The following is a 23146-nucleotide window of genomic DNA, read 5'->3' as shown; positions in this document are numbered from 1 at the left end:
AAGCTTTTGCAGTAATATAAATATTCAGAATGAAGATAAGCTAGCGTTGTATTAGAAATTACCATGCTATTGAGTTCCTCTGCCCTTTTACTGTGCCATAGTGTGGGTAAATTTTTTGGAGTCTGAACAAATCTACTGCGTTGCGATGAGGAGTGAGTGTCTCTTCTAGTTAAAATCTGCAAACTGCACGGTTGGAGTCTGAACAAATCTACTGCGTTGCGATGAGGAGTGAGTGTCTCTTCTAGTTAAAATCTGCAAACTGCACGGTTGGCAGGACAACTGAAACAAGTGAAACAAACTGTTCTAATATATCTGCCGTGACTGTAATAAACGAGTGTAACCGAGCAACGCAACAATGTTCCTGCTATTAAATGCTTTTCTCGGTAGTGTGGGTTCACCCCCTTCAATTTTCTTGGTGAGGGCCGCGGATGTCAAGAGGCTAATACTATACATTTCTGGCTAAATAATCTTGTATTCAAACACAGTAGACTCTGCAACCCCAACAAACGACGCGCACCACGACACAGACAGCATCGGCCGCAGTGATACTCTTTTACTGATGAGGGCTAGCGACCTTCACGAGATTTTCCGATCTCCCTCCGCCCTCACCTAACCTATATCGGGACTGGGCAGTTCATCGATTAACTTTTAGATTATTCAAGTAATGCTTTAATTTTTTTTTTCCATTCAATTGGAGTCTAGTACTGGAGAAAGTCAGCAAGCAGTAAAATATGCCGGCTTCAATATTTTTGACGTCTTTATTTCTTTTGTGACACTAGCTTGCACGGTAAACCACTTCAGCGTGCTTGTCATTTCGCCGAGGGTGATTATACTGTTTAAATAATAACTTAAGAAATACTTTATTTTAAAAGGCTTCCCGTGATCATATTTATGTAGGACTCACAGCGTGAAGTCTAGAATGGGAATGCAATATGCCATTTGTGACATAGTAAAACCAGTACAAAATATGTAGTTTTAACATCTTTCACGCAATATGACCGGGAAAAAATCAACGTACGGATTAATTGATTAGTCTATTTTAAGGATAGCGATTAGTCGGGTTAATTTTCTAATCAAACCACAAACCCACTCAACATTCAATGCTTTATGAAAGCCACGGTTTGTGCGAGATAACAAAAATACGTGGGACCAGCGATTGTATAAAAAACAACACACTAAGATTATGGAAGCTTAATAATAATAATAATAATCGCTTTGCTGAATTTCTACGCATGGCAAACGATACAACACAACCTTTAGTAAGAAGAAACGGCAACAAAAACATAAAGAATTTAATAAGGAATATCAAGCTCAGCCGGAAACGGGCTTGCGTCGTCGAGGTCCATGCTTCTGAGCGTGCGCCCGTAGCAGACGACGCACGGCGGTATCCCCGCTTTCGCGCGTTTCCAATTTCGGCCGCACAGTGGCGGCACGGTTCGATCTCGAGGCGAATAGCTCAACATCACAATTTGCATTTTCATTCCAACCATTAAGAACTCAAGAAACAAAATGAAAGTTTTGCACATGGTTCATGCAAGACATTTGTGCATGGCATTAGGAGATAGATATTTGAATACTCACAGCTCTCCTAGGTTTCTCATATGTTGGGTCAAGCACGCACGTAACATTTGTTTATTTTAATAATTGCAGGAACGCTGTTTTGTGAAACTCTCGCAGCTCCTGTCAGGATGCCAGCCAGCCCCTTGGTTGGGGCACCTGACCCGCTGCCAAGTCACAAGAGTCATGGTGATGTAGACGGCCTGCTCTGCGTATGAACTCTTGTCAACCTGTCAATCGAAACCGAAACCATGCCACAATCTTCCCTGGCTAACTAGTTCCATGGGTGCGAAATGCGGACTGCTGCATGCTGGAATTTTATAAAAGTAGTGTATTTTTTTTTAGACGTTTATGTTCTACGTCGAATTTTTGAACGATGGTGTATTCGCCCTTAGCAACACCCCTAGCAACGGTTTGTTGTGAAACACCAGACTTGCGGCTTTCAATCCAATCCAGTGTCGTAGCTGTCTGGCTGTCTTTCGCCGTGCCCGCGGCAATCGACGCTTCGCACCATGCTTCGCATTTCGCGGTCGCAGTTATTTTATATTGTTCCTGCGTAGTCGTGCGACGTTCTACTCGCACAGTTCATAGGCCTTCTAGTTCCACGTCGTAGACACCAGCTTTACGACACACCCCGACTCCGAGACAAGACTGGCCGAAGGGCGACACTTTCACATCACAAGGTAGGCACCGAAAAACTGGCTCCCCCAGCCATTGGGCCGAAATTCTTTGTCGTGACATCCTGACAGCGTGTGCTGTATGCCGTAAATAGCCGCTGTATTTCGTTTCATCTTGCACAAGGGCGACTTCCACTATTGTGCTCCCATAGGTTTTAAACACGGCGTCAGCTGTTTTGTGGCACAGCCTCCAGATTTTCCAACGATATCGCGCGAACGTCGATTGTCCCGTGGATCAGCGCTTTATCGCGGCGTGAAACAGCAGGTCAGTGGGTCTACTCACGTGTGGCAGAAGGCACATGCTAGCCTCGCTGACCTGCTGTTTCACGCCGTGATAAGGCGCTGATCTACCGGACAATCGACGTTAGCGTGGCTTCCGCAGCACTCAAACCACGCACTTGCCGCGAGAAGAATGTCTTGCGTTTCATTCGCACTCGGTTTCGTGCGAAGCCAAACGAAGCCACGAGCAGCCGCGCTTCGGAGAGCCGGCCTCTTCCGTTCGTGCGACCTTGGTAGCGCTGTCGTCGAGACTTTGGTCAATAGGAGAAGCGGGCAGAGCCAGGGCGTGTACGAGACGCAGATAGAAGGCTTGACACGCCAACCAGAAGCCGCAAATAATCGCCTAGCAGTGTTAGCGCGAAAAATTTTAACCTGTGCCAAAGAGTTTAATAGAGTAACTGTTTATGGCTGAAAATATAGTCTACGTGATGCTTCGATTATGATCGTGCAAAAAGGTGTAAGAATCGAATGTCCCGCTCGAACTCCGTTTTGCTCGGACAGAGTCTGACCGCTCGGACGTGGCTCAGACGCCTGGCATACAGATCATGTCGACCGTTCTCCTAGATATTGATTTTGTATGACCGTGATAGTACAATCACATGCATCATGTTTTCACTCGCCAAGGGTTAGTCCGACGCACTTATTAATTTTGTTTCTCGCGACCACTGCCAGGGTATTATTTGCGGCTTCTGGCTGGCCACATTCAAATCTGTGAAGACGCCCTGGGACACGCCCAGCCCGCTTTCGGCCAATGGCGCCTCTTCATTTGCTTCCTATACTTTCCAATGAATGGCCAAACTCTTTCTATGTATACAGCTTTCCAAAAAACGCTCCTAGGCCACTGCCATGTTGCTGATGCTGATGCGGCTGGTGCGACTCTCGCGCCCTCTATCAGCTAGAAATTTTCTGCCACCCTCTGGGACTGTGAAGACCCGCTCGGCGTGGTTCTCTACCTATGTTTTTGCGGTTTTGCATTCAATGTTTTCTCGCCCCTCTTGAAAGTTTCCACTTAATTTTTTTTATGCGTGCTGCGTACCCTTTTTGTGTTATCTTCCACTGTGATAAATAAGGCTGGTAAGTACCTGCCATTCAAGCTTTTCTGCTCGACATTCACGGGAAAGGAAGGAGGTGAAGGACGTCGAACGACCCTCGACGCGATTTTGCAAACATTGTTCTTCCCCCTCCCAGAGATAATCCGCGTAGAATCCTCAGTCGTCTCCAAATATAGCTGTCCGGGTTGGGGTGAGAAACGGGTCAGTCGCGTTTGTTTCTTTGCTTTGGTGCGGTTATGAGAAAAGGTAGCTCTTCCCAAAACGGGCCCCGAGACGAAGTCATCTCTGATTCCGTCCGATCATCAAGATGTGACTGTCGTCGACTGTGACTGTGATATTTGAGATCTTTCTCAAATAAATTCTTTTCGGATAACGCTGCATCGTGTGGTACGTACGATATATTGTTTGAATGTTACCACTTCCTCAATTGTATGTCCGTGTCCTGTCCATCGGTAAACACGTTATTTGTGAGCATGAAAAATGCATGCCTTGCGGCCCTCTTCTGTTGCAATTTATTTTTGACAGCAAAGCGCTTTGTCGTTTCACATGCGGTGAATCCTGCGGCGCCGTCAAAGCTTATCGTAAGAAATAAACACAAACAACTAGAACTATACATTCCAATCGAACTCGTTCTGTCGCGCGCGTTCCCAACAAAAATAGTTTAGTTTTTTTTATTTTTTTTTTAAATGTGGGACAATTCTTTCTCAATGTCCTCGGGAAAATACATGTAGCATGAAACACAAAATATAGCGGGAAACGACGATAATTTATACGCCAGCAGTGTTTGAAACTGCGCCTACACAGGCTGCGCCTATTGACATCACAGTCCACTCGGTTAGGGTTAGGAGGGACGCTGGTGAGAGTCTAGCCTCAAACTCAGTGACTGGGCTCGAAAACAGTTTGTTGCCCCTGGGGTTGAGTGTTTTTTGGAAAGGTGTATAAGGATGGCTAGTTGGGCTAGTTGGTTTTGCATCATGATGTAAAACACCAAAACAACAGAGACGAAAAAGAAGGGAGAACTGGACAGGACGTGGCGTATTACACCATGGTTTCTACGTATAGCTCTGCCCGCTTGGTCTGGAGGTCGATGACACGAAAACTTTATCACGGGTGACGTCAGAACTGTGCAGTGTGCAACCACGTCCTTTCTTATCTGCTGGCCTGCTTTCTTCAAAGCGACGTGCTCCTGTCTGATCGTAACGGCTGTACATGCCGCTTCGGCAGCCCTGATTCCACAATCTTCGCTCATCACTCTGGACAGCTGCCGAGCTCACGTGCTCTGCGGCACGAGCAGTTCACGCAACTCGCTCGCGCGACTTGTCGAAGTGTTAAAAGCAGTTGTGTGCAATTCCGCAACTCCGCCTCGGAGGTTGCGACGGGGAGGGCTGCACATTTGCCTCTACCGGACTCTGAGCCACGGGCATTTGCTTCTTGCGCATCCAACATTGTCATGTGGCAGGAACCCTAAACGTTTCTTCAACTGCTGCCATAGTTCTACGGAAATTTGTGCAGCTGAGTAAACCTACGCATAGACCAATTTTCTTGAAGCGTGGACCAACCACTGGTCTCTATTGTAGTAGGCTGGATTCAAATCGGAAGTCTGTCGGTGGCGCCACCGGCAGCCATTGCTTGGCACCAAGCAATACGTGCCTTGCACGGGACGTCATATGGCTCCATACCATTCCTGTGCCCGTACCCTCTGGAACATACATTTTGGCAGCATCGAATCTGTTCTTCTCCGCAAAGTTCTCCGAGAGGAAGAAATTCATTGGTCCTAAATGTGTGCTCCGGAAGGTACGGGCACTGGAGCATGGTCCGCAGCAATGGTGGCTGATGTGACGTCAATGCAAGTCGTGTATACACGCAAGTCTATGGGAGAAACACACAAAAGAAGGAAATTAAAGCTTCGACACAGTGTTCGAAGGCATGTATTTTACGATGTGCTGCAATAATTTTATTGTGTGTTTGGAGGTTGAATTGCGATTTCTCAAGCATTCGAATGCCCATTAAAATATTGTGCTATAGCACCCATGGCTGATCTGGCAAGCTTGCTCTCGTGGTGGAGTGAACAAATAAACTTGCTGTCAATAATGCCGTCGTGGGGGAGCCCAGAAGTTGCTGAACGTCAACAAAGTTCCATATTGGCAGCGTCTTTCCGGGAGTGAGCGAAATCATAGCAGAGCCTTCAAGCTTGTCACCTGCTAAACCCGACTCATTGAAACCGCCACCGACTCCGAGGTACCTCTAGGTAACTCTCTTCTCAGTGAGCTGCTCTACATTTTTTGCCCAGTAGAGTCACTCTCGACAACAAAACATTTCTATATAACAACCGCGAGGGTTGTCAGATTTAATGTTTGTGCACTAGCTATTTGACAGGCTTCCCGACAGCAGCCAAAAGATTCAGTGACGACAACAGTTTACGAGCGGGGGAACGTCACTTTTCTTTGTCTTTCCCATAGAGTTTTATGCATTAGCCAATGTCAAGTGATGGGCGCTGGTGGCACCACTCCTCCCTATTAAGACGAGCCTCGATCCGTGATCCAGCTTACTACAACAGAGATCAGTGGCACCAACTAGCCCAGGTACTGATGTCGCTGGCTTTCTGGCGCAATATAATAAATAACATGCTGAAAAGAGCAGGGCCATGACATGACGTGGTGAGGCTAGCCTCTGTGATGCAGCTTCTTCGGTAGGTGCATCCCCTCTGACCTCATCGCCCGTCTGTCTATGCTGAAAGAAGCAGTGGTGAATCTCCTTCGTGGGATTGCCAATGGGAGCAGCTTCATCTCCATCTTTGGCAAACTCCACCGGCGAACCAACTCCATTGTGACGTCGGTCAACACGCACGACTGAGTTGAAACTCTATCGGGATTTTTCCCTTAAAGTGTCCCCACTAAGAATCTCAAAACACCGCGGTGAGTATAACAGTAAAAATATTATTTTTAAGTTGACAAAATGAATAGCATGAGACAAAATTAAAAAAATATATTCCTGAAATCTGGTTGCATGAATTAGTACCTAATGTACTGAAATAATGAATACTGTCACGGGTGGTGACCAAAAGAAAACAGAAAATGAACAAGAAGAAATAAACGTTTAATGTGGCGAACTTGTGCCAAAAATAAAAGGGTTCAAAAGAAAACAGCAGAGCGTCGCGGGCGTCGATATCGGCGAAACCGCAGGATCGAGCGCAGAGGCGAGACTGACTCGACAAGGTCGCGAGCGGCGTCTTATCTAGAGTGAGTCACTATCTCGAAGATTCGGCGGAGAAGGTTCGAGCGTAGCGCGCTCGCGGCGAGAATGTACACGCACTTTCTAGAACAACATAAGCAGGGATAAACGACAGAAGTTAGGTCCGGAGCAAGAATAAACGAGAAAGTACTAGAAGTCCGTGACCCTGCGCGCGGCATTATCCCCCCCTTTAAAAGCGCATCGTCCCGATGCAGCACAAAACAAAAAAACAAAAAAAAAACAAAAAAAACACAAATCCTTAACAAAACGGTAGCAAAATCGCGAGCCACAGTTCACAGTTCTCAGTTCACTCGTCGACAAGAGTAGAAAGTTCTATCGTTCGTAATACGGCTTCAGCCGGACGACGTGCACCACCTCGGGTCGCGGCTGACGTCTTGCAGATGGGCGCGTTCCGAGGTGGTGCACGTCGTCCGGCTGAAGCCGTATTACGAACGATAGAACTTTCTACTCTTGTCGACGAGTGAACTGAGAACTGTGAACTGTGGCTCGCGATTTTGCTACCGTTTTGTTAAGGATTTGTGTTTTTTTGTTTTTTTTGTTTTTTTGTTTTGTGCTGCATCGGGACGATGCGCTTTTAAAGGGGGGGATAATGCCGCGCGCAGGGTCACGGACTTCTAGTACTTTCTCGTTTATTCTTGCTCCGGACCTAACTTCTGTCGTTTATCCCTGCTTATGTTGTTCTAGAAAGTGCGTGTACATTCTCGCCGCGAGCGCGCTACGCTCGAACCTTCTCCGCCGAATCTTCGAGATAGTGACTCACTCTAGATAAGACGCCGCTCGCGACCTTGTCGAGTCAGTCTCGCCTCTGCGCTCGATCCTGCGGTTTCGCCGATATCGACGCCCGCGACGCTCTGCTGTTTTCTTTTGTACCCTTTTATTTTTGGCACAAGTTCACCACATTAAAAGGGTACAAAAGAAAACAGCAGAGCGTCGCGGGCGTCGATATCGGCGAAACCGCAGGATCGAGCGCAGAGGCGAGACTGACTCGACAAGGTCGCGAGCGGCGTCTTATCTAGAGTGAGTCACTATCTCGAAGATTCGGCGGAGAAGGTTCGAGCGTAGCGCGCTCGCGGCGAGAATGTACACGTACTTTCTAGAACAACATAAGCAGGGATAAACGACAGAAGTTAGGTCCGGAGCAAGAATAAACGAGAAAGTACTAGAAGTCCGTGACCCTGCGCGCGGCAATACAATCAACGTTAACTACAACCCTTTACGTTGCGAAGACAGTTGTGGCCGACAACGCTAAGAAGCGCAAGCTAGGTCGCTACGTCTCGGCACGACAGTTTGCGCTTCTCCTGGACTTTCTCGGTGAAAGTTGAGTTTTCTCGGGGACTGCTACAGAGAGCTTTGTTACCAAGGAGGAGCGAGATACACTATGGGGCGTAATAGTTTGAGAGTTAAATGCCCTTCGGCCATAAAGAATAACTTTCTGGAACTCACGTGCATGCCAGAGGTGGGCTTGCGACCTGAGAGTCTCGTGTCCCTAACAGAAGACCGGTGCAAACCTGCCAACTCTTCCGAATTTTTTGTAAAATGTATGAATTGGGAATAATTCTACGATTTTACGAATCTTGCTTCAAATTTTACGAAAAAAAGATACTTTTTTCATTTCTATTTTTTTTAACATTTTTTTCGTAAAACCGTTGCTGGCGGTACCTCACACTGCCACAAGAGGGCGACAGGTGCCGTCCACGGCAGCGTTGTGGTTTTTACTATCCGTCTATCCGGGGGCCACATATCCAAAATCAATCCAAAGCCCAAAGCCTTTGTTTGTGTGTTTGGCGGCGCATGTTGGTTTGGCGTGTTCAGACGTGGTTGGGCCTCTGTTTCGGCCAGTTTCGAGGCGAGAAGTGCAGCGTCTGTGTTTGTTACACGTGTAATCATAGCATTCCCCTGGTTGCGGTGGCTTCGCGGTGCAATGGCAAATTCCAAACCTAAAAAGAGGTACTTTCAGGTGTTCTTGAAGTCCTACACGTCGGAATTCCAGTGCTTTGTGCCGTCCAAAAAGGAGAGAAGTTTGGATTCTGTAGCACGTGCACGTGTAACGTAAGCGTTTTGCACGGTGACAAGGCTGACATTAAGCCTTGCCACCTTGCGAAACAGCCCCCCCCCCCCCCCGCAATTGCGTGAGTTTTACGAATTTTAATGTCCACAGGTTGGCAGGTATGCCGGTGGAGGCGCGAGTGATGGGCCGTTCCTAAACGCGGAGCAAGAAAAATTATTATTTTTTGTGGGGACGGATTTCTCTCGAGGGGGCGGGCGTGCGCCCCCGACAGTGGACGCGCCGCTGTGGGACTTCACGGCTGCAGCAGCAGCTTCGATAAGTACCGTGAATCTCTTGGATCATGAGCAGACACCATGTTGCTTTTTACCTTATTGAACACTAATGTACAAAACAATGTGGTGCGAATGTATTGCCTCGTGGTGTTTTCCACGAAAGCTTGGATATCGGGGCTGCAGCACATTTCTAGACCCACTCGGAGACAATATATCCGTGACATTCGAAAAAAAAATAATATTGAGTTTAGGGTGCACACTATTAGACACAGGTATAACTAGAAGGGCTGTATAGCGTTGTGGCGTGTTACATAGTTGAATTATATTATGCAGGGGTCTGTGGCTGAAGGCGACATGGCAAAGGGAGGAGAGGAGGAACGTCCTGCGCAAGTGGCATGCCCCCTACCACCGAATGGTACGAACGGTCTGGAGTTGATACGGCACGGGATCTGCTGTCCATTCGGCAGGACCAGCTGGCTGTCCAGCGAGAACTGCTGGCCACACAGCAGGGTCTGCTGGCCACCCAGCAGCAGCAGCTGGCAGTTCAGCAGGAAATGCTGCTCGTGCAGAGAGAGGCAGTCGATGCACTCCGTCGACTTGCAAGCGTAGGTGTTAAGAGAACTGTAGTGTAGTGCACTCCCAATTATTGTTGTTAGGCTGATTTTGGTCAACCCTACTTTAGCCAGTTAAGTTAGAAGGCAGTGTTCTTAGACTCAAACTGAAACCAGATATGATTTGTATGTGTATTTGAAGTGTCCAACAGCGAAGGCTTTATTTTGTTTATTTCAATGAAACCTTCCAGTGCCATAATGCTAATGAAAATTGGCAAGCCTTGAGACAAAATTTTTTCAACTTATTGAAAATTACCATACTGTGCTCGACAATCCGAACTACTACGTCTAAACCGTGGTTCAATAATCCACTTCATCGTTTATCTCATAAAAAGAAAAGATGTTTCAGGAGCGCTAAAAAAACAAATACTTGGCCTAAGCTTGCCACTTCCTCTTCCCAATAAAAAACTATGTTAAAGGGGTGTTAGCACACATTCTTTCTGATAACTCTAAGCAGACATTCTTTCTCCAAACTCTACCTAATATGTTAATAAACAACCCTCGCAAATTTTGGAGATTTGTACTCTGAAATTAATCTAGTGAATAGCTCTTGTAATAACATATTGAATAGTGAATGTGTGAATATTTAAATAGTGCGTTTTCTGATGCTTTCCCTATTTCTACACCCATTACTGGAATTTCTCCTGTTATAGAGAATGATTTTCCAATGGATTCAATTGTTATAAACATTCAGGGTGTTTTCAGCGGTATAGAAACCCTCAAAATATCTCCATCATGTGGCATAGAGGAAATCATTACGAAGGCTCTCACTAACACTAAATTTTCATCCGGTCTTTACCTCAAAGATATTTGAGCAGTCCGTGGACACAGGGGTGTTGCCCTCTGACCGGAAAATTAGTAAGTAGGCCAATATCACTCACCTGCCTCTACAAGATCCTCGAGCATGTCATTTACAGGCACCTGATTAACTTCCTGGATTCCTGCAATTTCTTCACCAATGTGCAGCATGGCCTCTGGAAACGCCTTTCTATTGGGACCCAACTACTTATTATAACTAACGATTTGTTTAAAAATCTTGACACCGGCTTTCCTACTGACGCTGTTTTGCTTAATTTCGCCAAAGTTTTTGCTAAAGTCCCGGACAATCGCATTATTCTTAAACTTTCTTTCCTAAAACTAGATCCTCATGTTCCTAAGTGGATTGAATCATTCCTTATTCATCGCTCTCAATTCGTTTTCACTAACAGCACATCCTCCTCTTTCTCTCCCGTTTCTTCCGGTGTTCCACAGGAAATTGTGCTTGGGCCTTTGCTCTTTTTAATCTACATTAATGATCTCCCTCTTCACATCTCATCCTCTGTTCATCTTTTCACTGATGACCTGTGCTGTTTATAGACTAATAAAAAACCCATATGACCATGTTGCACTCCAGAACGGCATTTAAGGGGAGACACTGCTCTTTGAAGCAAACTTTTACTAAGAAAACACATTTTTAAAAATGTGTTTTTTGAAGTTTGGCAAGCACTTATCATCTTGTCCTGAAGGATTTTCGACATATTGAATGAGGGCTACAAATATATTAAATAGGCTGTCAGGCTTTTTGTGGGTGCCTTTTAGGCATCCGGCAAAAAATGATTTTGAAACTGGAAGGTTCAAAAGTGTCATAAGTAATTTATAAATCATCCTAGAGCTTTCATTTATACCTTATTGGATTGCACATACCTCTCAGTTCACTGATCTATGTTTATTTTCTGAGCTCAGTATTTTAATTTGCGTTAATCCTTTCCATAATCATTGCAAATTAAATTTTTAATATTAATAAATCTAATTAGGTTACCTCAAAACAAAGTACATATTTGTAGTCCGATTGTAATGCCAAATAAGCCATGTAAATTTCATTTTATTTGAATCGCAAGTTATATAAAAAAGCTCTTGAAGCAGTGTGTCACACATGGCAGATGTGTCTCAACATTAGCAAATGCACACACCTTTGCTTTACACATTCTTGCTTCCAGCCCTTAAACTCGTTAACATTCAATGGCACTACCATTCTGACTGCTACACAGTAAAAATATCTAGGCGTTCGTTTAACCACTAATATATCCAGGAATGTTCATGTCGACGAGACAATATCATCCTCAAACCGCTCACTCGGTTTTGTTTGTCGCAATTTCAACTCTGCCTTTTCTATCCTTAAACGTCTCCTTTACGCCATGCTTGTTCGCCCTAAACTAGAGTATGCTTCAGCTATCTGGCACCCACATCAGTCTTTTTTTAACTAACGCAAATCGAATCTGTCCAGAATCGTGCTGCTCGATTTATTTTTTCTAATTAGTCTCGCTTTTCTTGTGTCACTGCAATGAAATGTCAATTAGCTCTTCCTGATCTTTCCGTTCGTCGCAGAATTTCCCGTCTTTGCCTTTCCATAAAATGTACTATTCGGAACCATTACGACAGTCTCTCCTCAGCCAGCCCAGCTATATCTCTGCAAGACTCGATCATTCGTGCAAGATTACCCTTCCCAAGACCATTTCAACATTCCCTTCTACCAGAAGCTATTGTAGACTGGAATGGCCTTCCAGATGATATTGTCACCATCACCGATAACGCTAAAATCAGAACTGTACTAACCATGCACTCCCCTCTGTAATGCCCTTCGGGGCCTTGAGGGTAATTCTAAGTAACTAAAGAAACAAATAAATAATATTCCGCCACCAGCGTGTGTTCGTGTAATTATAGGAAACTGGCCTCGTTACTGAAGGACTTGTCACGCGGCAACTCTGCCGTCAGTGTAACTAAAATGCATCATTCGCAAGCGCAGGCAAGGACGCCACCAAGGCAGCTCCAAAGGGGAAAGAGAACAGAGTAAGGGTGGATTTACTCGCCCCACATACGCCTTTGATCAGACTTCTCGACTTCTTTCGTTAACACAGCCATTCTCTTTTCTTCTGTGCTTTAGGAGCACCTAAAATGCCAGTAACTCGTTGTCTACGAGTAATCTAATAAGGTGAATGGTGAAAACTGCTCTGCAACATGACTGCACAGAGCTTACCAAGGTGAAAAGTTGTTTGGCAAAAGTTTCCTATTGTATTGCTTGCAACGCGTCTGAAAACCTCTGGCGTGCTTTTAACTTTACTAATGTGTTGCGTAACAGTTTGCATTTTGTGCGTAATGCGCTCCCCTTTTCCTGCAGGCTGTAGAGGGACAAGCAGCAGCAAGTGCGCACCAGTCGTCCGCACTGACTTCGCTAGTGCTTCAGCTCGTCGGTGTGCAGAATCTCCATCCGCCAGCCGAATAAAGTGGGTCTCTATGCTCCATTTCATTTTTGGCACGGGTTACACCACCGTTACTTGAACATCTCAGTTGAAAAACTGCCATAGGTGTCCGCTTTGCAGAATTGTTAAAAGCGAGCAGTCGCAGTCCCGCTGTTCTTGCTGCAGCGGCCATTTTGTAAACTGTGGCTAGACCAAACAACATCTGTGCCTCGATGGGCTTCTCAAGCGTGGCACTGCTCCCCATTGTAGCTCGCTGTGGCTCGCGTGTGGTGTCCGCATTTGAAGACCAACTTTCCTTAACTGGTATGTCGTAGTAATCTTAGATTACGCCACAAGCGAACTTGACATGCAGAAAGAAGGAATTTTTATCAATGTAGACTGCTTTGTAACATCTTCCAACTATTCATATTTGTTTATTCAAAGTGTTCAATAATGGCCGAAGTGTCTCACTTGGTGCACTTGTTAGTAACAGGAATACAAAGGATTTCCAGCAAGGAAGCCTAAGGAAGCTCGAGCACTTCTTAAAGGACACATGCAAAGGACTAATAAAGTTTTTTTAAACAGCCTGGTTGGGAAAAGGAAGTCATAAAACGAATTCACAAGGAAAATAAAAATTTTAAGAGCTATATTCACGGCGCTATACGAATTTGTAGTTGGCGCCGGCGGGCGCTGCGGAAAAGTGGCTGCTAGTTGTCACGTGACTGGTCGCTATTTGTCACGTGGTGCTTCCGCTCTATCGGAAGCTTCCTATGGTCTCTAAAAGTTAGTTATTCATCTTTATTTCAAGTGCAACAAAACACAAAGATTAATCGGTAACTTTTCGAACCCAAAGAAAGCTCCTGAAAAAGCGGAAGCAGACGTGATAGACCTGTGTGCCGGTCAGATGACGGCGGCAGCGCTGCGGGGTAGACAAACTTGCGCGGCGGTGGCGGTGTGGAGAAATGAGTTGACGGCGGCGCACCACGCTCAGCGTGCAGCGGCGGCGTGACTGTGAGTCGACTTTGAGACGGCGCACAGGTCTATCACATGACTTGCGGCGGCTCCCACGGGCGCAACTACAAAATCATTTTGTGCCGTCAATATAGCTCTAAAATTTTTTTTCTTCGTTCTAATTTTATTTTATAACATTCTTTTTCCATCTGGTCTGTTTACAAAAAAAATGTTTTTTTACTTCGCATGTGTCCTCAAACTTTTAGTACTTTATCGTTAGAAGTTGGAACCGCGTTCCCGCAAGATAAATCGTGATTTGATAGAACTGAAACGTGATCCGATCCGAAACCTTGCCGGCCAGCAGCTTTCACGCGATCGGTAGATCTGTTTGGTGTACTTTAACCTTGCACCTGCTTGTCACTTCGAATACGATAACTTCGTTAATCGTAGTCTGCTGCTTCGATATTCAGTTGCACAATAGGATAAACTCGAAATTTGGTGCCCTGTTCCTCCGCGCAACTCCGCGTCCGTTGCTTACGCACGTCACGTGGTTCGCACATATAAGTACTATGTCGAGCACGTGTGGGTTGTGTGATAAGCAGAGCTGGTTTGCATTTTGAGCAGCTGAAAGCCACTAAGAAAATAATCAGACTTGTACCCGTCACTGAAAAAGTAACCGATGACAGTTACAATCACTTTGCTGTATAAAGTACCCGACTACAATTACAATTACAGCCTCAAAGAAGTAATCGAAAAATTACTCTAAAGTAAGCAATTACTTCCCACGTTACTTTTCATTCAAACTTTTTTTATGATAGCATAATCCGTGGAATCTCGCGCTCAGTTGTTAAAGAAAAAAAAAAAAAGAAAGCCTCGACTGTTTTTGCTTAAAGCGCGAAACACACGTACAACCAAACCGTCCGATCCGACGTCTGACCGCGCAATACGACGGTCGGAGGCAAGGGTTTTCAACGCTCTCCGATGCTGCGGAACCCCCTCGCCCCCCAAGGTCATTCCGGCAGTCCGCACGTCGGATCGGACGGTTTGGTTGTACGTGTGTTTCGCGCTTAAAGCTGAGTGAGTGATGGCACACACCTAATCCCTCACAAGAGGCTAGATAAAGTCATTTTTCATACCCATAAGTAGTCTCCGGTGTAGAAATAAAAATGTACCCACGAAAAAGAAGCATAGTAAAGTGGCCTACTAATCCTCACAGCCTCGTGCTTAATAATTTCGAAAAAAAAAAGCCCGTTGCCCGGAGCTGAATAACTCCAACTCCCTCCCCCCCCCCCCCCCCCCAAAAAAAAAAAAAGAAATGAGGAAGATTGTAATGGGGGGTAATTTTGTAATCGATTACAGCAAAAAATTAGTTCAACTAAAAAGATCATTACCCCTTAAAGGAAGTAATCGAAGCGTCACAAAATTGCAGTAAAAATAATCAATTACAAGTAATCTTGTAACACGTTACGTACGAGTCTGGAAAGTATAGAGGCTCACAAAGCTTCAAGTTTTCACACCTTTTACACTGTTATCCCATCTACCTAGGTCCCTAACCACTCATGTTCATCTGTGCTGCTAAGCGCTATTGAAATTGCTCCCGTGCGTGTCTAAGACACAAGCTGAAGTGCAATGAAAACTGATCTGAGCTGCTCCTAGCCTGCTCCAGAACATAGTTTTAGCTGCTCCCAACCTGCTCCTAAACAGCTGTTTCAGTTGCTCCCGTGGCTGTTCCCAAGGACATTTCGTGAGTTCCACCCCTGCACTAACTACGTCACCGGACCTTGTCAAGTCCATTCAATACTGCGACGGGCTCCGTGATTATAGGTTACAACATGTCGACTTGCCACTCCGTTCTCGTCAAACATTCTATTTCCAAGATCATTCGCGATTATAATGAGGCTGATTATAGATGAATAGATCATGGGTTGACAATCTTTTTTGACCATTACATTTAAATTGTCCTCTTCCATCAGTAGAGGAAACCGGCATTATTTAAAGCTAAAATGAACAGTCTTATAAATATGTTTGTTCTGACAGCCTGAGTATGCACTGATTCAAATAACCCATGGTTCACCAAAATGCTGCTCTTTTTGCATAACAAGAAAAGGCTATTTGCAAAGGCTAAACGTGTTAACACCTCATGCTTTGGGTGCTTATAACTTTGCCCTTAAAAACTACAATAAAAAGTTGAAATTGGCTAAGTTTTGTTTTTATGACTCGCTGTTTATTTTGAATGGTAACCCAAGGAAGTTTTGGAACATGGTGTCACCAAAAAGCAATAACTCTGCCATCAAACCAAGCCGCGACAATGGCGATCCCATACAAGAAAGCGACTGCTCTGCAAATTACGACCCCAGCCAAAATATTACGTCCGTGGGACGCCGCATTCTCAACTAATGCCGATAATAAAAATGCGACCCGCCGCAAGCCGCTGCTCCTTAGCGGGCGGCAAGCGGTTTGTCGATCGCCAAAGCAACATTGGGCCGTGACGTCAGTATCCTTCTCTTTTTTTCCTCTGGTCCAGGAGTTGCGCGTAGTGCGCTTCTTTGAGCCACTACCACAGCTACTTCGGCTTGCGATTGGCGTGTTTAGCCGTTGCTTTTATCTGTAGCCCGTGTAGCTTCGGTATAGATTTTTGTTTATTTGCTTGTGAGGACTTCAAGACTCGTTTTAGCGAGCAACTCGGTGCGCCCAAGACTGCCCAGCTGTTCCTCGAAAGATGCCGAGCGCAACTTGTAGCGCTGTGGGCTGCTCAAACAACCCGCTGTGCAACCCGGAGGTGCTTCTTCACAAGTTTCGAACGGACCGGAAATTGAAGAAAGTGTGGGTGAACGCTGTTCGATGAGTGGACTTTGGACTTCGCCTTTTATGCGCCCGAGGAAAAAAGAACGAAAAAACAGAGGTGTACAGCCCAGCACTCGTGTGTTCGGACGCCGCAGCTCGCGCCGTAGAGCCTCAAAGCTTCGTGTCTGGGACTGACCCGCAGCGCGAAAGTGAGAGGGCCCCCAGTACTGTACGTCATTGGCAGCACAGCGTAGAGCAACGCCGCTCCATCCACAGAGCCCCGATGACAATTTAGGTCTAGCGACGAGTACGGAAGACCACACACACGGCGACAGCCGCAGAGTACGGCACCGAACGAGTTCACTTGTTTTCCAGTCGCTAGCTTTTGGGTATACAAGCGACGAGTACGGCATAGCGCACGCATGGCGGCGGCCGCCGAGTACGAAATCGTACGAGTTCACGGGTTTTCCAGTCGCTAGCTTTTGGGTATATGCACTAGCCCTTGCTACATATGCTGGATAACTACCACGTATACAGAATTAAAACAAAATCAGCTTACCTCCTATCTTTAGACGGCTAGCGCAACAGAGGTAGGTGCCGCTCGGCGTGCGTGCTCGTTGAACGAGAACGATCCTGACGTCACGTTCACATAGCGGTTGATTTCGAGCGTTGCCGGAGCCTCGAGCGGCTAGTTTCGGGTTTGTTGGCCGCGCCCCAAACAAAACTTTCAGGGGTTCATATCTGTAGAACTACGCACAATAACGAGAAAAAAATTGCACCTTGCAGTTCAGGGACGCTGACTGGACTAAAAACAGTCATAATCCCAAAACCGAAAGTATGGACCGGAGTTGCCCTTTAACGTTTGCTCGGCTGAAGTGGAAAAGGGTGGGAGGAGCTTCCACTTCGTTCTTGACCTGTCACCGACTCTAGGTGCATCTTTTTAGCCACACCTGCACTGGTGAAGAAAATTGTAGGGCAATGTATTTACGGTTCTATCTCGATACACATGCCAGAAGTACACCACCTTGCACTTTCTTACACATGCCAGAAGTACACCACATTGCACTTTTTCACACCGGTGCAGGTAGTGCAACTAAAAAAATGCACCCACTCAAAAAAAAAAAAATTTGTATCGGCCCACCAAAGCTCTGCCAAAACCTCATTGAACACAGTGTTTATCAGCCAAATTTTATGAAAATGTGTACCAAAAGAAACCCTGACAGAGACATTTACGAGAGCAAACAAGTGGACTACATTGACTGCTTAGGCTTATAAAGAGAAACAAAAAAAGTAAAAAAGGAAGAAAAAAATATCTGCATTACGATTTAAGAGCATGTCATTGCAACGAACTGGTGAGCATAGAATGTGTGAAGTTCTGCGTGCACATGATGTATGTGGATGCAAAAACATGCCTTCACCCCAACCCAATAAGTGATTTCCCACATCAGAAGCCGCCTCGGTGGCTCTGAGGCGAGAGCACCGGCCTACAGGTCCTCAGGTGGCGGGTTCGAATCCCGACCGAGGTGCCCGCAATATGACGGAGGCTTATTGCAGAGAAGGCACTGTGTAACCGAGCTCCGCAGGTGGTCCAAATTAATCCTCAGTCCTCCGCTGGGGCGTGCCAGATGCCCGTCATAGGTGCCAGATGCCCGTCATAGGTTTGGCACGTAAAACCCCCAAATTTGACTTTCCCACATCAGAGCTAAAATTTGTGCAGCCACCCACATTACATGGATGTAGAACTGTACACCTTCTGTGCTTCCCAGTCTTTGATGAGATATGATTAAGCTTGCACAGCGCGACTCCAGTGAGCTGAATGATTACGGCAAGCATGCCAACACCGCAGAGCATGACAAGCTCGATGAGAGAGGGCGTCCACCTTCCTGACTTTCCGACGCTGCATTGCTAGTGTTCTTTCTTTGAGGCTCCTAGTGCCAGTGTCGCTGTTGGTGTCGCTACTGTCATCATTGTACCCGCAGTCAGACTCTTCCTACACAAAGGGGTCTGGGGCAGACTCGGGAACGGAGCTGTGTAAGCAAACATTGTGCAGAATAGCACATCCTGTTGCTAAATTACGTGCTCTTTCTGGGTCGTAGTGCAGAGCGTGGTACTTCTGCAGGCACCGGAACTGGTTTTTCAGTTTACCAATGCATTGCTCAACAACAGCGTGTTGAGCGGTGTTGGCCGAGGCCAGACTCGACAAGACGCACCGCTCAACACGCTGTTGTTGAGCGCTGCCTCTTGCTGGGGTTGCCAGAAATAGGGGTGAGTAGCCAGGGCTCTAGAGGTAGCATCTGTCACCTGCAGACAAAAATGGAACCGTATTTGCCATGAATGTTCTCGCATAACATTTCCAGGAGTTGTCTGAAAGTGCACTTGTACTAAAATGGGGCTACTGGTATGGTTTTATGACTTTCGAGAGAACCTGCTGATTGAAAGTCAAACTGGCAGGAAAAAATGTTATGTCGGTAATTTAATTGGCTTGCTCAACCATGTAAATAATGTCTTGCAAACCTGCATCGCCCATTGTTGTTTACCTCAATCTTGGGTAGAGGCTACAAGGAACAGCCACCAGATCTTTTGTTTCGTAAGTATATCTGACCTAGCAATGTCAGTTGTGCTGCTCTGACCATTGGCCACTGAGATTGGTCGTTTAAAGTTATCTAGAAGCACCATTTTTTCCTGCTACACAAAGAAATTTGAGCTATCAAACATTTTCATCCCTGAACCAGTGCTGGTAGCTTGTAATCGGAGACTTGGGTGGGCAGATTACGTACTACGAGATGAACATTTGATGGGTCCAGTGACAGCGTTACAAATATTACAGTTATACCCAGGTTCTACATTTAAAATAAAAGATACGTCGAATAAGAGTACATTCATTAGTGGGAAGAATGGTACAGATCTTGGGGCTTTAACGGAGACAGAATAATCTCATTGGCTCGGGCCAGACTCTCTCGGGCCACAATTATTTGGCTCCTGGGTTAGCATGCTATGAATTTTGGTGTAAGTAGGAAATAGCCTAATGCAGGACACCAACCAACTGCTCTTCGCTGCAAAACCAAACTGTCGGCGCATGTCAACCGAAGCACGTTTTTGGGGCTGAGAAACGTAAGCGGAGATGATCGAGCAAGAAGAAAAGTATGCCAGTCATTCCAGAGTATCATGCCTGGTCTGTGAGCATCATGGGAGAGGTACGATTACAAGAACCAGAGGCACCTTGTCTCCGGCTTAGCGAGAGACCTAACGGCCATCGACTCATCTGTCTCCCGGGCCTGGTTTCCTCTGTGAATCTTTACGTTTGGCCCTGCGTTTCGGGGTTAAAGGCCGACGACCAGACTCGAGATTCTGCAAGGCAGAATTTCCTCCTCACCATGGGAGAGGAGGAAGCGAGGGAATAGTGGAAAGCGCAAACTGGTCGTCGGTTTTTAAGGAGCAGACGTATGCAATCCTGGATGTAACAAACAGCCTGTCGTGGGAAAACCAAGGTTCGGCACGTAGGGGCAAAAAAGCCTGCACACGAAATATAGGCAGCAAGCCCGGCTGCCTCCTTGATACCGAAGCAAGCCCTTAAACAATCAGCAAAAGCAGAGCTCTGTGTCATAAGTGTGCCGGGACTCCTCCAACTAGACCCTGAACCCGGAAAACGCGACACTTGGTCTCCAAAAACTGAGAAAAAACAGGGTGACCAGATTCTGACAAAGACTGTATTTCGACTGACTAAAACAGGTTATCTACAATCAAACAGCAAAACGTGTGAAGGGGGAAATGGTGAAAACTAAGAGCTGAAGTGGAGAGGAGCAACGTCCTTTCCACAACGGGTTGTTTCGTGCGTGCCCGTTTTCTCTTCGCTGGGGCCGCGCCACTACGGGAAGGGACTGGGGAATGTCTCCTATATTTCTAAAACTTGTCGCGCAACCCGTTGCAAAATGACCGAGTGGCTTCCCCGACGGAATGTATCCTGAATGGTCGCATGATCTGACCTAGAGACCCGTTAAAATAATTTTTGATAGGGGCTGTAGTTTCACGAAAAGGATTGGGACAGACCTCACAGGTCTCTCAAAAAGCTATGATGGGTCTCTTACACCCCTCAGGAATTGTTAAAGGGTACTCAGGCCCCTTAGAGAACTTTGACGGTCATCTAAACTATACTCGCCGTCCACGATCAAGCCCTTGCAGCATGCTAGATGAGCGCTTAGTTTCGAGGCCTTCAAAAACAAATCTCCCTTCCACCCCTCCGAGGGAAAGCAAGGTTCAACCTGTCGTGCTTCCTCCAGCAGCTGTCGATGCTCACACATCGTGGACATGGCAGGGTTAGAGATACTTCTTAGGCCATGCCCGTTGGCGCTGCTTCGGTTTAAAATGGTCAGTTTGGTCTACAGGGGAGATGCGAGGCACGGCACCACGAACGAGCTCCCATTTTCCTCTCGCTATTGTCGTTGCCTATTTTTTGTTTGTACACTGTCGGAACGTGCGCACTGTTAATGTGGAGACTGCACATGGTAATTTGCCGAGAAAGACTGGCGTGTGAGCAGTATCGCGAGGTCCCAAGGTGGTTTTTTCTGGATGTCTGCTGGTGGCTTAAATAAGTGATGTTTTTCTTTCTTGCTTTTGTAACAGTGTTGTTAGAGAATTTAGTATATTTTACCCCTCCATTCAATCGAAATTGTCACCGATGGTAAGGATGCAGATTTGTGGTAATGAACTGTCCTCTCATGTTAATATCTTTTCAGATATATCAGTGTTTAGAAGGGAGCTAATTTTTTATCTTTTCAATTCCTGATTGCATGTTAGTCTTTTCTTTTTTACAAATGGGGTACATTGTGTTAAGTCATGTACTACCATGTTATGTGCCACCACACATGACCTAGTGGTCGTTCTGGGGCATGATTCAAATAAAGCATTATTATTATTATTGTAAGGTATGCCAAAATGGTGCAACATCCAGAAAATTTACGTACAGTAGGCTGTGTCTTCATTTACATTTTAGCAGCACTTGTCATCTTAAGGTAGGATATTCTGGCATATGAAATGTGATTGTGTTAATGATACAAGCTCACGAGCATATTTTGTCTGGTGCATCCCGCAGAACTTGGCTTGATTCGAGCGGCAGCGTGTTCGCTGAACGGCATCTGCTGTCTCTGCAGTCTAGATCAGGAATGAGGTAAGACTGCAACGGAAGCGGCTACGTAGATGTCTGCAAGGTGAGTGATGCATGCAGCCATTTCTTTGTTTGATATTGCGTTTCAAGAGAAGATGAAGCTGCGGCATTGCCTAAAGGTCCTGGTTTCTGCTTCCGCCTGGTCAACATTGCTGCCCCATGAATCGTGTCTCATCGACTCTTATACTTTTTGCGAGCTGACGTTTGGGCTTGTTGCTTTGGATAGAATGCTATGGTGGGCTTGGCCTGGAGCCAGCTGAATGTCTTTGTCCATGAAGCCATAAACGAGGACATAATAATAATTTATTGCATATGAACAAAGCGAGGTTGAAGTCAGACCTGCCTAAGCCACATTGGGCTTGACTGGCAGCGTCTTGGATGCTTGACATGGATGCTGCTTTCCCATTTCGGGGTCGTGCTGTTTCGCCTTTTGCTCTAAGGGCTTGTTTGTACGTCTGCTTACCTGGTGTGCCCCGTGTGATAATTGCTTAGCGGAGGGAAATCTTTAACGCGGTGAGAATCTGTTTTATTTGTTTCGGCCTCCTCACGCTTCGTTGTTGTGCGGTTGTGTTGCAACCTTCCTTGCATCGTCGGATCCTTTGGTCTCTTCTGGAGACACGCATTTGCATTCTTCTTGGCTAGAAAGGTGTCACCCTGTGTCATTTTGCCTGATATGGCAGTTTGCGCAGTATGTCTCTCCTGAGTGCTTCTCTTCCGGGTGTGCTTTGCTGCACTCCTTGCGTCTTTCAGGTAAAGTTCATCTTGGTCTATATTTTTCATGATTTCTTGAATCGAAAACTGGGCTTGGACTTCTTGTAAAACTCCTTACTGCATCGTTTGGCGCAAGTCCGCAGACCTCCACTGTGTGCTCTGCTTTGCCAATCTTGGTTTGGGTTATGTGAAGTAATAGTTTCGCAACTTTAGATGGGATGCTCACTATTGCAGTGTTTTGGCTCTGGTTGATCTGCAGGCACCTGTTGGCTTGTTGCCCCATTGTGCTGGTGCCCTGAAGCTGGGCTAGAGCAGTGAGGACGCTTGGAGCCGGCCTACGTTGAGTCCGTTGCATGGTCGCAAAATTCGCTTAAACTCTTCCAGGGTAAAGGGTGTGGGCGTGGGAGCAGGTCTGCGGGTCGTAGCTCTTCTCAGCTGCCTCGGCGACGAAAGCGAAGGTGGCAGCGTGACTTGCTTTTGAGTTAGGTTAAGCTGTTGCCGAGCTCGTCGACGCTGTGCCTTCAAGACTACGTTGATCCAGAGTTGCCTTGTTTTTTTCGTTCCCGACGATGGGTAATCCTGGTTATCTGCTGCACTTGCATCTTTTCGGTAGATG

General features: G+C 46.2%; 2 protein-coding genes across 9 annotated transcripts in view; one reads left to right on the top strand and one right to left on the bottom strand.

Annotated features, from left to right (window-relative positions):
- Positions 1 to 23146, bottom strand: part of LOC121834129 — a 474916-nt gene that overhangs the window by 426546 nt on the left and 25224 nt on the right. The window lies entirely within an intron of this gene.
- On the top strand, positions 1713 to 21887 carry LOC121832897. 8 transcript variants are annotated; one of them, XM_040220080.3, is made up of 5 exons: positions 1713 to 1769; positions 9431 to 9702; positions 10515 to 10566; positions 12863 to 12968; positions 21748 to 21887. In XM_040220080.3, the coding sequence occupies exons 2-5, from the start codon at positions 9493 to 9495 to the stop codon at positions 21824 to 21826; spliced, it is 447 nt and encodes a 148-aa protein (XP_040076014.1). In that variant the 5' UTR covers positions 1713 to 1769; positions 9431 to 9492; the 3' UTR covers positions 21827 to 21887. The 8 variants fall into 8 exon arrangements, 6 of the variants coding, with proteins under 6 accessions (XP_040076014.1, XP_042143805.1, XP_042143807.1 ...); XM_042287871.1 differs by lacking the exon at positions 1713 to 1769 and adding an exon at positions 2190 to 2240; XM_042287873.1 differs by lacking the exon at positions 1713 to 1769 and adding an exon at positions 8617 to 8764 and having other exon boundaries at positions 9431 to 9512.

Source organism: Ixodes scapularis, unplaced genomic scaffold, assembly GCF_016920785.2.
Source record: "Ixodes scapularis isolate PalLabHiFi unplaced genomic scaffold, ASM1692078v2 ptg000597l_1___fragment_1__unscaffolded, whole genome shotgun sequence".
Taxonomy (NCBI): domain Eukaryota; kingdom Metazoa; phylum Arthropoda; class Arachnida; order Ixodida; family Ixodidae; genus Ixodes; species Ixodes scapularis.
This window is presented reverse-complemented; position numbering and strand designations above follow the sequence as displayed.